General features: G+C 39.8%; 1 protein-coding gene across 5 annotated transcripts; it reads right to left on the bottom strand.

Annotated features, from left to right (window-relative positions):
• Window positions 1-162: 162 nt before the first annotated feature.
• On the bottom strand, window positions 163-14,766 carry LOC145450885 (uncharacterized). 5 transcript variants are annotated; one of them, XM_080329385.1, is made up of 14 exons: window positions 13,019-14,766; window positions 12,873-12,958; window positions 12,411-12,477; window positions 11,849-12,067; window positions 11,712-11,786; window positions 10,339-10,472; window positions 10,168-10,281; window positions 9,852-9,926; window positions 6,954-7,054; window positions 6,685-6,885; window positions 6,570-6,632; window positions 6,258-6,506; window positions 6,092-6,194; window positions 163-1,529 (listed from the first exon to the last, which is right to left on the bottom strand). In XM_080329385.1, the coding sequence occupies exons 1-13, from the start codon at window positions 13,495-13,497 to the stop codon at window positions 6,105-6,107; spliced, it is 1,953 nt and encodes a 650-aa protein (XP_080185511.1). In that variant the 5' UTR covers window positions 13,498-14,766; the 3' UTR covers window positions 163-1,529; window positions 6,092-6,104. The 5 variants fall into 5 exon arrangements, with proteins under 5 accessions (XP_080185511.1, XP_080185509.1, XP_080185510.1 ...); XM_080329383.1 differs by having other exon boundaries at window positions 6,570-6,629; window positions 11,849-12,082; window positions 13,019-14,765; XM_080329384.1 differs by having other exon boundaries at window positions 11,849-12,082; window positions 13,034-14,765.
• Between the last annotated feature and the right edge of the window lie 1,059 nt (window positions 14,767-15,825).

Raw genomic sequence — 15,825 nt, 5'->3', positions numbered from 1 at the left:
CTTATGGGGGGCTCCGCCCCCCAGACCCCCTTTCCGTATATGTTATAGTTAGCTATCTTTCACCGCGTATAGGTTTGGCCAGATGCTGGATTCGGCCATATCTATTATTGCATGTGTGCGAGGATAGACTACATCAAAACGAAGTAATTCTATCGCGTGCAGAGACGTGCCGATTATAGGGATACGGGACTTTTCTAACAAATGCAGAGATTTGATGATGATTGACACATCTGTACGGAATCATATTCTTGCTTGGTACACGGATGTTTATTCGCTATTATCACTGAAAAAAAGCGCATGAACCAAAAAGGGGGGGGCATTCGACCAGGGGGCCCCCGGGCGACCGCCCACCCCAAAAGCCACCACTGGGCATAAATGACGTGAAATAGGAAATACTAACGTTCGAATGAAGGTCGGGCAACAAATCGTTTAAAGTTCAGCTCTTTTCAATTTCGGTACACTAACTTTATATATTTTGAAAAGTGTCCTCCTTTCCCGATTCCAAAATACGGCAACGGGCAACTTTAAGTTAAACACTGTCGACGTATCAAAGAAGTAAATGAATCCAAATTGTGAACGTGGCGTAATCGGTGGTTGTTCGATTTTTACTCGCTAAAGACATAATGTACATTGTACAACGCGATGCAATGAACAGAACGGAGGATGTCGAAACGAGTAAGTACGGTCTACCGTCTATCAATCAATCTGGGATAGTATTCGGCGAGTTTGAGATCTCGAAATCTTCCAACCTGAGATGGAAAGAGTAGAAGGCCTATCTGTCATATAACACACGAAGCAATCACCGGGAAATTCATTTTCGAGCTTACAAGAAGCTTCTTGAATATGGCCTAGTTGAATTAAACTTAATCATCCATATTATATATGCATCGGATCCATAATGGTTGCTCTTGGGTGCTGTCGCACTGATTCTGAATATAGAGATTATAAGATCCTGAAAACAAGCTTCCGACGAGACGACCACCATGTCTTTTCGATGAACAAGTCGTTGTTCAACGGTTCGAGCCCATCAACAAACTTACAGAGCTCCGCTGCACTGCAATTGTCTCTTGCGTATCCCTAAAGTATGACAGGTCGAAAAATAAAGTCCCTGATTTTTTTGATGCGAAAGGTATGTATTGCTCGCTCTATTGTTTCATAATGTAACAAATGCTTTGGTGTCAATAGTATTGGCATAGCCTACTCGCTGATTTTATCCATTGACGACGAAAGCTGTGAATAGTCTATCATTGGAGATAAAAACTTTTCTGGGTTGGGTCGTCAAGTCCAATGGCAGTATTTCGTCAGTCAGTTCTGAACTCCGTTCGTCGGATATCATTGATAAAACCAATTTCAAAACTCGTTGCTTGGGGTGCTTCTTTGGCGTTGAATAACTAACTGTGCAGCCGTATCTACAGCATATTCAAAATCTCTCCGTCGATGCACAATTGGTGGTCGAAAATGCAGCCATCCTATTCACGAACCTTGCCGCAACAGAATGGTTGATTCTCCGGTTGACATTATCGTTGGTCCTGAAAATTCCGTGAGATTTTCTTATATATTTATTTCGCTAGTGATATTGTCCAGTGATAATATTACTTGATATATTTGAGATGTTTCCTCATATAATATCAATTTTCCAAGTGCGTAATATAGGCTTACCATATTTTGAAAATGTAAAAAGAGGACACTTTTTCAGAAATTTGCAAGATGCAAAACCGGAGTAGAATTCTGAAAAACCGGTGAATTTTTCCCACTTTGTGATCGGTTGACTAAAAAAAAAAAAAAAAAAAAAAGGGTGCTTGGGTGCTCCGCTCACAGCTCAAAATACCGTTTTTTTCTCCACATTGCCAAAGTCATATTTTCGCTCAGAGCTAAATTCACCGGTTTTCACTCCGAAATATCCGCCGCAGCGTCACTTCTGTGCTAATTTGCGGCATATCACTCGCAATTTGCTCTAAATCTGACCTAAATTTTCAAAAATGAGGACAAAATCTCAAAAAAGAGGACAAAAGGGCGTCCTCCGAGGACACTTTCAAAAAAGTCAAAAAAGAGGACAAATCCTCTTAAAAGAGGACGTATGGTAAGCCCAGCGTAATATAGCCTACATGTGCGCATTAGGGTTATAACTTGGAAAAAAATTTGTCTGTGGCAGGAATTAATGAACAGTTTGGTATAAATTAATAAAATTATTTTGTTCAAATCAAAAAAGACTGTCCCGCACAAACTAACTTCAATTTCCGACACTGGTCCAAATATAGAAAAATTTTACAATACAAATGTATTCTTTGCAACAAATTCAATCTTCACATATATGTCTTTTACACTTCTGGTAAAGTTCATCCATCAATTTTACTAAAACGGACGGACATATCAGCCTTCCAATGGGGTTTTAAGGCACTTTATCGCTGCAGGACACTCGAGTGCAAAGATAGTAGCAAATAATCTTTGGTATATTGTAGAGACCGACTGATAGTCAATTTTGGGGTCGATACCGATATCTCACACCTTGACCGATAACCCCTAATACATTCAGCTGATATTCAAAAGAAGTATGATATACATAAGCACATTTTCAAAGCTTCATAGCTTTAATTTGAACATCTTTACAGCCATTGGTATACTTGGATATGAAATAAACTAGAAAGGCTGCATATGGAAACCTGTAAAGTGTAAGCTATATGGAATATATCAATGTTCTCAGTCTAGCGGCCAATGAATATAGTTTTCTGACTTCCTACTTCCATGTTGTGACTAGGACTGGGCAAAATGATTCAAGTACTCGAATCTGAATCGAGTATTAATTTTAATGATTCGAGTCGAAAAAGACGATATTTTCGAGTACTGAAATTATACGCTCCTCGCAACTGGGAGTTGATTTGCTAACGAGAATTATAGTTTTGATACTATTTTCCACGGAGGAAGCCTTGAAACCTCGATGGGCCGCGTCGCAGCATACGACACATAGTACAAAGCTATGAACGTTACTGGAAATAACACATTTCCGAAGTCATGATCATTCGTCAAGGAGTGCAATGAAATTGGTATATGTTCGAAAAAATACAAAAGTATCTTTATTGTGACGGATAACACGCAATATATTCTTTTTGGTGGCATAAAACGTATATACTTGAACTTTGACATAGTAGCCTATATACTGGTGTGACGTCATAATGAGTTATAGCCTACTCGATTACTCGACTCGACACGTCATACTATAGAGATCCTTCAATCTCTATAGTCATACGTGATTCTGAATCGAATCACCCATGTACTCGATTTTGCCCAGCCCTAGTTGTGACGTCACGAAAATTGCCGATGATTTTTCAGCTTTAATGGCCGATACCGATCATTCTTTCAAAGTGTGATAACGTCTCGATATTATCGGCGAACCGATAACACCATGTAACAAAATTTTAGAAAAGTTTTGGTTGGCTGAAAATTTTTATGTATTGTGCTATTCAAACTTACTACCAAAATTTTCCTGAAGTGTCCTAAATTTTGAAGAAATGTCAATTTATCTAATTTTTCATTTTACTTATGATTGCTTCGCATTAATCACAATAATTCCTTATTGGACGTAAGAAAACGCTAGTGGAAAGGATTACATGAACAAATATAGCTTACTGATGCATCGAGTAACACTTTAAAAATCGTCAGAAGTGGTTTTGTTTGTGTGACTTGCGTCTGTGAAATGAGAAATCTTCTCTAACTATGGGCCACAAATCGGTTGGCTCTAGTATATTCCATCTTTAGACACCGGTTAGAATACCAGGCTTCCTGACACGCATTTGCGATGAATAAGCATGATATCTCTAGAGTTGCTCTTCATCTGGGGAATTGGAAGTACGCAATCATGGGCCTTGAACTCCATCACGCATTGCGTAGAGATGGAATTTATATATGCTTTAGGAATCGGTAATATGATGTTGGCAAATGAAATCCCTTGCTCATCATTGCAATATGCAGTTTCAAAACCCAGGGTTGTAATGACTCGACTAGAGTCCGACTCGAGTGACGATTTTCTGATGACTCGACTTGACTCTACTCATTTTCTCAAAATACGGAAATGACTCGACCCGAGTCAAGTCAATCTGTGTAGTGTGTATTGACTCGACTCGAGTCAATCTGAGTATTGACTCGAGTCAAGTCATATGACTCTAGATTGGACCAACATTTTATTGCGATTTCGAAGAATAGTAAAGTGACCTCCCTATTGGGAATTCATCTATTGGTACTGGTACTTGAAAATGCGACCAGAAACTGCTAGAATTGAGGAAAATTTGTATATTATAAATGCTAACCATTCGATACCACCAAACAGAGTTATGAAAATTCAGGTTTAACAAAACTTTCACTGGAAACTGAGCAGTCAATACAATGACTTGGACTTGAATCAAAACTATAAAAGTGAGATTGACTTGGAGCCTTGCGACTTGGTTACAACCCTGTCAAAACACCATTCCGACGTCCAGTATCAACAGAAGCTGCATCACATATGCGATAATATTTTCCTATGCATCATATTCCTCTAATCGGTTTTCTAGACCACAGAAAATATTTTGAGTTGTTCTACAATATTGATAGAACGACATGAGGGTTTTTCATAGTCAATTAACTATTTATGCGCAGTATTAAATTATAAAAAACTACGATTTTTTTCCTACAAAGTGAAATATTTAAGTGTAAATAAAGTAATTTTGTGATTTTTTAGGGGTATAAATATCTTCTGACAAAGAGCCAATCCGGCAAAACTAATGTGATATTCATAATCAGCAACCTCAAAAACCATTTTTTTCATTTTGTTGACCAGTGTCATTTTACACAGCAAGAAAAGTTGGACTATTCAAGTTTTTGAGCGAATGTCTCATAGGTTCCTAGGTCGTGTTCCTTCCGACCCACCGGGTGTGGACCGATCGATGATACGTTCGAGCAACAAATTTTGAACGTTCATAAATATTTTTTCAATTGGTGGATATTCATTATATCCGGTAGGTAGAGCTTGTATCGAAGTGTTGAGCCAGCAAAAGATCTGCTCTTATTGGCTGAAGATTTGGGGGCCAGAGATCATTTTGCAATTCTTTATCCATCAGTACCACGTCTCCCCTAAATCTCACAACAATTTCTAAGATTTTCGCCCACCAATGCCCACTTTGGTGTTTTCGCTCCCTTGTTTCTCAAAATCGCCTCCTGGGGAGCGATATCGCCCACGTTGGGAACCAATGGTTTAAACTAGGGGTCGCCAACTGAAAACGGGTCGCGGGCCACTTTTCAAAATTTCGTAGCGGCCGCGGGCCGCATGAATCCAATATCGATATGAAGTAGGCAACCACGGTTAAAACTTTACGTCAATACAACGCTGTGCTACCTAACATAACCACCACAAAAGAAGTAATATTTTAATAAAGGAATAAAAATACAACAACAGATCACTGTCATCAATTTCATTTTATTTGAACTTAGAGCTGTGCATGATACCTGGGAACGCTTTTGGAGGCTAGCGAAATACGTTACTAGTTGAAAGAACATCTCAGCGTAAAGCTTGATCTTGTGGGGAAACCCTAAGCCAGTGGTTCTCTAACCTTTATAATACTGAAATATTTCTCGCCTTTCTTATCGTCATATCACAAAATGTACCCATACTGTTGGCAATCCCGGCGGATAGTTTAACTGTGTGGATGGTTATGAATGTTGATGAGAGAATTCTATAATATGAATTTGGGATTATATAAAGAGCAATAACTATAACTATGAAATCTAAGGTAAATCGCGTGCGGCGCGAAAAAAAATTTCAGTTGACCGCAGCTCCGCGCCCCCACTTTCAGAACCATTGCCCTAAGCTGTTTTCTAAGCGCCTCGGTCTTGGCAGTGTTTCGGCCATTGCACGCCAATTTCAGCATTTCAAAATGTTTTCTTAGCTTTCTTCCGAAATTTCAAATCAAGTCGCGGGCCGCGTGTTGGTGACCCCTGGTTTAAACGGTCTCAACTTTTGTGAATTCTGAAATCAGGACACAAAAGTTCACATGGACTACAATACCGTGTAGGCATATTATTATTTACTCAAGATACGCAACTGGTGCTACTAAAAGCATACCTTATATCGCCATCTAGGAAGTGGCTATATCAGAAGTGCCAGTACGATGTCTGAGAAGTCTGGCCGTTCTCAATTTTTGAGAGAGTTTTTTGTTGAAATTTTTCTAGTAAACAAATGAACAGGTAATTGCAAATATGTATTGGCAAATATGATCATTTGACTTTACCCAAGGAGGATGTTGCAAGGTCGATTTTAGGCAAGGATACTTTTCAACTACGGACTTCCCGAACTTTCGATATGCAGACTTGCTGTTTATGTCCCCATTTTTGAGTATGTGACTAGCGCACTCCCCCACAACAAGGCGAATGAACTTAGCCGATTCATGTGCTTTGAGCGCATTTTGAACTTTATAGCTAAATTCCGGCAAGGGCATCGGAGCAGGCTTCGGTTTAGAGTGCTTGGTGCTGGAGGATGGCTGCAATATTGGTACAAATAGCATTTGGTGTCATACCGTACCAGAATCATGCAAACATATTACCATTTCATCTGCACAGACATCTGATCTTGATTCAGTCTCGTCTTCTCTGGCTACTACGGGCTGCTGAATCAAAGAGTTCAGTTTGAATCGGAGCAAAGTATTACCAAACACTTACCTGCATCACAGTTGTTGATGATTCTACAACTACATTCAAAGGGACTGACTCATCTATGGGCAAGCAAGCACCCAACTCAGGCCGTGATGCTACATCATCACGGACCAACTCTCCTGTAGGCAAGGTGGTGTCCGACTCTGTAAGGGATGGTAATTGATCGCACGGTCTGTGCGCAGCTTTGGTCAATAGCTTCTGCCATGGCTGAAATACAAAGATTTAGTTGCATGAACGCATATTTTACAGTAAATATGTTAGGTTCAAGATCCTACTTTCTGTAATTTCAGAAGACGATGTGTTATACCAATGCTGAACATTTGCCAAAACTCTTTATCCCGAATGGTGGTAAAAATATCTGAATCGATGTCATTCTCTGCAAAAGAATGGCAAAAATAACATTAATGAGATAGACTCAAATCACCATTGTTAGAGACACGAAACATGGTCAACATTCTTAGTCATTACAAACTGCTGCTAAACATGAATAATAATATGACTGATTTGAGGCCACAGAAGATAATGATCACAATGCAGTGCAGCCTGTTAATATTGCTATGTTCATTAGCAAATGACTTCATTGTGAACTCAGAATAACACACAAGCAGTTTATTGTAGAAAAATATTCAAAATATTTGTATATCACAGTTTACCAAGGTAAATATATTCTGGAACGCCACCATCTTGATAACTTTGAACACGGACGTTACCTACGTCAGTGGTTCCCAATCTCCGCTTCCTAACTTGTTCAAGTAAAAAATTAATACCTTATTATCTCGCGTCACCCTCAAATATTCCAAACAGCACCCTGGTTGAGAACCACTGTTCACCACTGTATTATACTGTAAGTGACATTTTTATGTAAAACTCTTCTAGCAGTAACAGCAAATGTATCCGATTACCAATTCCATTAGATCTGGATAACCTGTAACTGGTACAGTGGTTTCCTCAGCAAGAACGGTCTGAAGTTTGAAAAACAATCATACACATCCTATTTTGTCACTTTGCAAAACCAACTTGAATTTTGACTCTTTGCAAGTTTTAGAAATGCGGATAGACTTGCGATTAGAAGTGAAGTTGACAAAATGGCGGTACTGAACAGTGTGTGATACAGTTTGAGAAGAAAAATAAAACACACCGTATCACCACACAATGATAAACTTCATTTGACAGCCTACATTAGGGTGGAGCGAAAATGACTTTTTTTTAATTGAAAAAGGGGGTTATCCCGACAAATGACCTGAAACTTCAATAAAAATCCAATTTAGGGAATTGCCCCCATTTTCCAGCCGGCAAGCCCACAATTTCTGCACGCGAGGGAGTAAAATTGCATATCTTGGCAACTACTAGTCGTAGAGTCATGATATATAGCTCAAAAGTTGCAGAAACATCATGTTTATATGAGTCTTAAGAAGAAAGTATTCTCTATTGTGAACACAAAACTAGTTATAGCCAAAAAGCATGGGTAAACGGCGGGAGTAACTACATACTCAGATGTGTTGGGGCTGTGGGGAGCCTATCCTAGCGACGCGAGGTACCAGTCGTTTGCAACCGAAGTGAATACAAGGTTGCAATATGAAGATCCTTGTCCAACAGGGATACTCGGCGGGTTGCCGTCAGCGGGTCGGGTAGTGCCGCTGACGACGCCCGATTGGTTGATCTAGCTAGAATATGGCTGTGAAAGGAGACCCTACACCAGGGGTCACCAACCTTTTTGCAACCGAGGGCTACTTTTGGGTAATGATTGAAGCGGCGGGCTACTATTTACTCCCGCCGTTTACCCGTACCACACTTAATTTCCGCTTTGATATTCATAGCACTGGGCAGGCCTGGGCATCATGTTATCTGTTTCTATAGCAGTCAGTGGGAAGCCTGACATTGTATGATATCAAATAGTGCGCTGCACTCTGGTATTTAACTTGACACTGCAATTCTGAGTGAGTGTTCCAGATGTGCATTAATTAAGCGTGTTTTGTGTTTGTTTTTGATGAAGTTCATGTCCGAAAAGACTGATTCACAACGATAAGTTGAACCATAGACGCTTGCATTCTTCATAGCTGCTGCGCATAAACCACTGTACTTTTCCGTATCAACAATGCACCAAACGTTTGCTGCAGACTGAGATGGGGGTCATTTTGTAGTGTTACAATTTCAATCTCCAACTGTTCAGCATCCAAAAATTGCAAGATTTCATTATACCGGACAGCAGCAACGATTACAGAAAGTTAGAAGCTGTGCCAAAAGATGCAATATGTAATGGGTATATACAGATATCGAAAATCTGCTAGTACTTCACGGGTATCTGACTCCGAATAGTAATATTGTTTACTACTTTGGCATTGTCCTGGTCGTTGAGCTATCGCAACGGAACCCCCTACCATTTCAAGAAGACCGTGGACGGCATTCCGTCATGTCGCCTTTATAGGCAATGCGCCGTATCTTGAATTTCTGATGATTCTATCACATACATCTATATATCACTTATTGTAATTGAAGATATTTTTAAGTGTTTATATATGTAAGTTACATGTTAGTGTGTTTGGAACAAGAATAGCTGAATCAATCAATCTATATATTTAAAAGCTCACTGGTAATCATCTGACGAACATTGGTAAATGCTGCTATTTCACCTATTTTTAGAATGGGCACGCGGGCTACTCATCTAGTCCCCGCGGGCTACCTGGTGCCCGCGGGCACCGGGTTGGTGACCCCTGCCCTACACCCTACATTGCATTAGGACGTCATACATTCGTATTTTTGAATTTTTGTCGTGGCTCTTTTATAGCTAAAATATTCGATATGCGGCTTGCGCATAAAGCAGGTCTGCCATCATGTGGTATATGATAACGAAAACTTGACTGATCTTCCAAATGGACATAGGTTATCCACTCCTAAGCATCATCAAAACTACAAGGGCATTATAAATGCACCGCCAAGGCTTTTCAGATGTAGGATACCAATAGTACACGATATTGCTTACATAATGAGTAATATGGGAAGAAGCGCAGATAAATAATCATGTAACCACAACCTTATACACAAGCCGATAAAGTACAAAGGCATTCGGAAACTTCTATAATTACACAGTAGAACATCAGCTTCAAGTCATGATTACTGACAGTGAATGGTGTACAGTGAGAAAAAAACAAGACCGAAACATTTTTATTGCTTACCTTCCAATTTGTCGATATGATGCGACGCGATACCATTATTCTCCAAGAATGTCCTAAAGTCAGTCTGTTTCTTATCTGTAAAGATTGAAATCGTAATCATGATGTTCAGCTCATTAAAATGACCATTATGCAGTGTCCAACTCAGTTAAAGATTCGAGAACGTAATTTCCCATTGAAACACCATTCCGCATGCGCAGTTTTGATGAAGCGATGCGTTTTGAATAAATAGTCAAAAGATTTCACTTATTTTCTATGTTGCTAGCAACAGAAAACATGACAAAGGTGTGTGGTAAACTTGGATTAAGTCTAGTAATACCAGACGTCGTCTCGACTGCCTTCTCTAGCAAGCAATGTTCAGACATGACCGAAAGCTGTGGGTGCTTTCTGGCAATTTCCAATGTTTTGGTCCTTTCTCCCATTATGGGGGTGCCTAAATAAAAATATCTGTCAAAATCATATTCTTGTGTGACTATCTTAGAAAACCTACCGAGATGATTGGTGTCTGCATTTCCTTCAGAAATTAAATTGACAGCGTGGGACTTGTCAGCCGAGGATTGAGTGGAACTAGCAGTGCACAGCGTGGTACTCAACTTGTCAGAATTATCAGTCCTGGCCGTTGTACTGTTTAAAACAGATGGTTCAAGTAACAACAAGTCAGACGATAGATTAAAGGAATTCAGTTGTGTAACAAGGTGTCCAACTGTTCATTATATACACCAGGGGTCGACAGCCAAATATAGCTATTTGAGAAATTTTTAACTTGGCAAGATTTTGGTAAATTTTCATATCGGACAGAATCAGCATTCTTTGGATAGCGGATAATTCGCTGTACCCAATATTGCACTCCTTGGAATCTTGGGTTACACAATGAATTGATTAATCGGATGGAAGAGGACATGACAATGCAGCCCTATCCACTTCCTGGCTTACTAGGTATAGCTTGCTCGCCGTGCCGTTGAACCCTAGGCTTGTTGTGCAATGTTATGTTACCGCCAAGAATTTGAGAAGTAACGTTAATCAAAATGATATCAGTTAACAATATTCTCGATATATGATGGTATTATCCCAGTTTAGAGGAAATGATTGAACATTGCATAACTGCCAGCACAACAATTGAGGGATGGCTCCCATCGAGCACGAATCATTCAACACCCCAGGATGCACGAAATTTGTAGTTGAAAATCTCTGGTACACTACCCATGAATAGGGCTGGGCAAAATCGAGTACTTGAGTGATTCGATTCTGAATCACGTAATATGCTTTGAGTCGAGTCGGGTAATCGAGTATCACTGATTATGACGTCATAACAGAATATAATATGTCACAAAGTTCAAATTTGTACCTTTTATGCGACCACAAAGAATATCATGGCTTCTATCCATCACATTAAAGATACTTTGGTATATTTTCGACCATAACGATTTCATTGCAATTGGTGAAAATGTTGTGGGATGATTATGACTTCGAAAATGTGTTATTTCCAGTGACGTTCGTAGCTTTATACTACATGTTTCGTATGCTATGAGTTGGTCAATCAAGAATTGAAGGCTTCAACATTGAAAATTAGTATCGAGAGTTTAATTCTCGTTGATAAATCAACTTTCAGTTGCGAGGAGCGTATAATTTCAGTACTCGAAAAAGTCATCTTTTACTACTCGACTTGAATCATTCAAATTAATACTCGATTCGGATTCGAGTACTCGAATCATTGTGCCCAGCCCTACCGATGAATATAGAACAAAAGGTCGTGCTAATGCTGAAGGGCTGTCTCAAATGTGGGCTGAAACACAGCCCTGTTTCTGAAAAACAGTTATGTAGGCCTATATACAATAACGTATGAAGCTGACCTGCAAGTCTTACCTGGAAGGTGTCTGAACTGGAAAATCCAGCATTTCTACGGTCTTTTCTGTCCCGTCAGACACTGTAATGCCATCACTGAAATATTTGGGAGTAATTATAAACATAGGCCTGCCTTGGAAGTACAAATATCAAGTTACCTAGACTGTTGACGAGTCGGAAGTTTGGGTGTCAATATTGAAACAGTCTGAAAGCTCGGGACCATTAACGGACCACTTAATATTTTGTAATGCATGGGTTGGTCTCTTTGACATTCCTCTTTCCTTCTAACTTTGGCATCAGCAACGCCATACTGCGCACGTGATGTCAGCACTTTCTTTAGGTTTATGTCCTGCTTTTGAAGCTTGTCGTGGTTGTTCCTTGAAAAGGAATATCTGAAGAAACATGAATAGAAAGACCAATTCCTGTGTTTTGCCAGTTAACCGCATCTATGATATATTGGTTCAGTCAAGAGTTTCAAACTAATTGGAGCCAACACAGCATTACATTTCACCCTATACATTGAAATCACAGTAAATAATATACCCCTATGCATTTTGTGCCAACTGTAGATGAATTCGTCAGGACCGTTTTAATACGGTACATTCATCGCTACTTACGCAAGAATTTTTTTTTCATTATATATCTGTTGCTTTCGATATTGCCAACTTGATATAATACACCATAAGGTATACAAATATTCCATGACTGTAGTATTCTCACCTTCGTACAAATGTGACAGAATTTTTTGGATCCTGTTGTGAAACTGCTTTCCCATGGTTTGACAATCCTGTAATAGTATTCGTATAGTGACAGCAGTGGGCATTGCACGTCTGGTATTCAGCTCCAGGAATCTCAAAATCAAATCGTCAGTTTCTCGCTAGATTTCTTAAAATGGTGCTAAACTTCGACCAAATAGTTCAACTATCCCACAACCGATAACTTTGTGATATCTGTAGGTTCAGGTCTGCAAAAGTTTTCTGATACCAAATCGACCAATAAGGCCGAAAAGGACTCGAGAATAAATAGTAGACTGCAATATTGTTTTTACTCCTTCTGGGTGTTCATGCGTATTTTTTAGTTGAGAGCAACATTCAGTGCCATAACATATTCTCATCTAAGCGACATTTCATAAAAAATCAAAACGGCAGATTAGAGATTTATTTGTGTTTTACATATACATACTTGGGTCTCTCTTAATTCGTAGCTGTGTTGTAGTACACCAGGCACATTTTTTCCCAGCACGAAGAAATATTTCACAAGCTTTTGACCTATGTAATGATGGAAATGAACAGACGGCAAGGTGTTACTGAAGAAACCTCAATCTATACCTAATTGATACCAACTCTGGCTTCGACGGCCCAGGCAGTATGGGAGTACTGGAGACGAACTTGTACGATGTTTTTTTATGTTTCGCAATGGTAGCCTCACTTAATGCTGTAAAGTTTTCAACTTCTACGCCTTCACAAATTGGAAAATTTTCCACAGTCTGCAATATATCACTGAGCGGCATCCTCCGAACATCGATCTCGCGTAAGACTTCCGCTTCGGCCGTGAACCATCCGTGATAAGCAGCAGATATCATTAATTCCTCATTTATTTTCACCACAAGTCTTGGTAGCATTCCCGCAGTCGACTTCAAATACAGTATCAAAGCATTTTCCACATTCTCAAACTGCCATGGCGCGGGCATGCATTTGGCGGTCTGTCGCAAATCGTCGAGAGATCGATTATACAAAGTTTCTTCAATCTGCCATATCATTTCCTCGGTTTCCACTTTAATTGGCGGAGGTGTGGAGACCTTACCCATTATTCTGACTTGGTTACAGTAATTAGGATGGATACCAGACTGGAAGTAAGAATCTCTACAACATAAAAATTACATCAAAGAATGCTATCTTTTTCTTTGTCATCCGACTCTTCCCATTTAATGCCTCGACTCATGCAGAATGACTTGGGTAGAAGTCTGGTTATTGCAAAAATTGACTGCGTTGGGAACAAGCCATCTCGAGTCATTTCATGTGTTGACTCGAGTCAAGTCAATCAATTTTAGAAGGTGACTAGAGTCAAGTCACAAGTCACTTTGAATTTTGGAAGTACGGGGCATGATTCAATGTCCTTGCATTTTTATAGCAGTTTGAAATAGTGATAGAGTCGCCATTTATTCTGTATTGAGGAAGGAATATAGAGTTAAATATACATCAAATAGAGGGCGGAATACAAAATCTCAGAAAGTTGAAACAAATTGACGCAACGCACTACCCACCTACACATGCATGAGATAGGCCTATAATTCAAGCCTGTACCAATTGTAAATGAGTAAATGTATAATGCGAAAACCCATGATCACATGCGTAGTTGGGCTGTTCAAAAATAACTATTTTTTCGGATTCTAACCATTCACTGATTAAATTGTCAGGTTACCCTAAAACCGCTGCACACCAAATTTGATTCAATTCTAACAAGTATAGGATATATTCACATTTTTCTGTCAACCCCCTGAATTGTTGAGCTGTCTTCAAAGACAATGCAAAACAAATATGACTCAATTCCAAGTAGTAGAGGCGGAGTTATTTGAGTTTTTCGTTGATAATTCTCGGATTATCCTTTGATTGGTTTGTGGGGCCGAGTTCACTGGTAATCCGTACAGGTACACAGGTTTGCCTATACATTTCCTACACAGACTACAGTAACGATATTGAAATAGCATACATTGGAACCATTTCCCTGGCCTTTTTGCTAAAACTATCACAGTGATTATGTTCCTGAAATTACTCCCGAAAGTCTGGTGAATGAAGACTTTCAGGGAACACCGTCATTTACTTTTGTCGTAATGCGTGATTACCGCATATCCAGCAGTCAGCACAAAATGGCATTCGAAACTTTCGTTTTCCAAACTACGAACTCGCCGAGGGCGATTAACATATTTCCCTGCGTGGATAGAATGTATTTTGCCCATCTATTTGGACTGATTGCCTTGCCATTCGCCTCTGACTAATAACTAGTCCTCTCTGTTTCCCTATGATGGGAAGTACGCGGTAGGTCTTAGATCATAAAAACAACGTGTACTCAAAACTCAATGCGTTATAAACATAAACACTAAACACTAGAGATCAGTGTTGTCACTAGAGGTTCGTGAAAAAAAAACACTACATCGACAAAAATTCACTAGTTTTGAAATTTAGGGCAATTACTTTGCATAAATCTTAAAATATGAGGGAATGCATTGATTAACACCAATGAAGTTACGATAAGACTTAACAAAGGACAAATTTTCATCACGTTTACTGCAATCTTTTTCACATCTGACAACATTGATAATTATTTATTTACCCATAGCACAGGGGTGGGCAACATACGGCCCGCGGGCCGGATCCGGCCCGCGAAGGGATTTTGTCCGGCCCGCGGACAGTTTTCTGTCTTACATGATAATGTGACCCGCGGCCACAGTCTGCCTAGATTCCCCACTACTTGCTTAGTACGTCAAATTTTGGTGACTGTATGTTATTACATACGTGAATGCGCAGCGTGCGAGAGTGGAGCTTACGCGTAGGTTCGTCGAAGCGAGAAGACTTGCATTATCTGTGGCGAAATAGCGTAGTGGTATGATCCACTGCTACAACACCAATGGGTTGTGGGTTCGAGTCCGACCGAGGTCGACTACAGAATTCCTACTTAAGTGTTGGAGGTTTATCTAGGCCCCTCCTCGCCATCGCGTAAGCGGTGTCTTAAAAAAGCCTAGAAGTGGGCCGTGCTACAAGTCGGCAGATCAATCAAAAAAAGAAATATCGTCCTGGTGTAAATGACCATAGTAGCCGACAAATACCACAAACAACAACAACAACTTGCGTTATTGATATTTACGATGTATTAAACTCTAATGTTATTTGTGGTAACCATGGTGTTTGTCAACTGCAATGGCCATTTACACCAGGCTGATATTTCTTATCGTAGATTCCGTGACCGCCGAATTGTAGCACGGCACACTTCTATAGGCTTTTATAAGATACCGCTTATGCCAGCGGTCGCCAACTCAAAACGGGTCGCGGGCCACTTTTCAAATTTCTTAGAGGACGCGGGCATGCATTCAATATCGAGATTATTAGGCCATACAGTTGAACAACGACGCTATCTCGTC

This window comes from Botryllus schlosseri, chromosome 11, assembly GCF_051294905.1.
Source record: "Botryllus schlosseri isolate E-star chromosome 11, Bs_hap1, whole genome shotgun sequence".
Taxonomy (NCBI): domain Eukaryota; kingdom Metazoa; phylum Chordata; class Ascidiacea; order Stolidobranchia; family Styelidae; genus Botryllus; species Botryllus schlosseri.
Note: the sequence above shows the minus strand (reverse complement) of the source record. Positions and strands in the feature narration are given on the sequence as shown.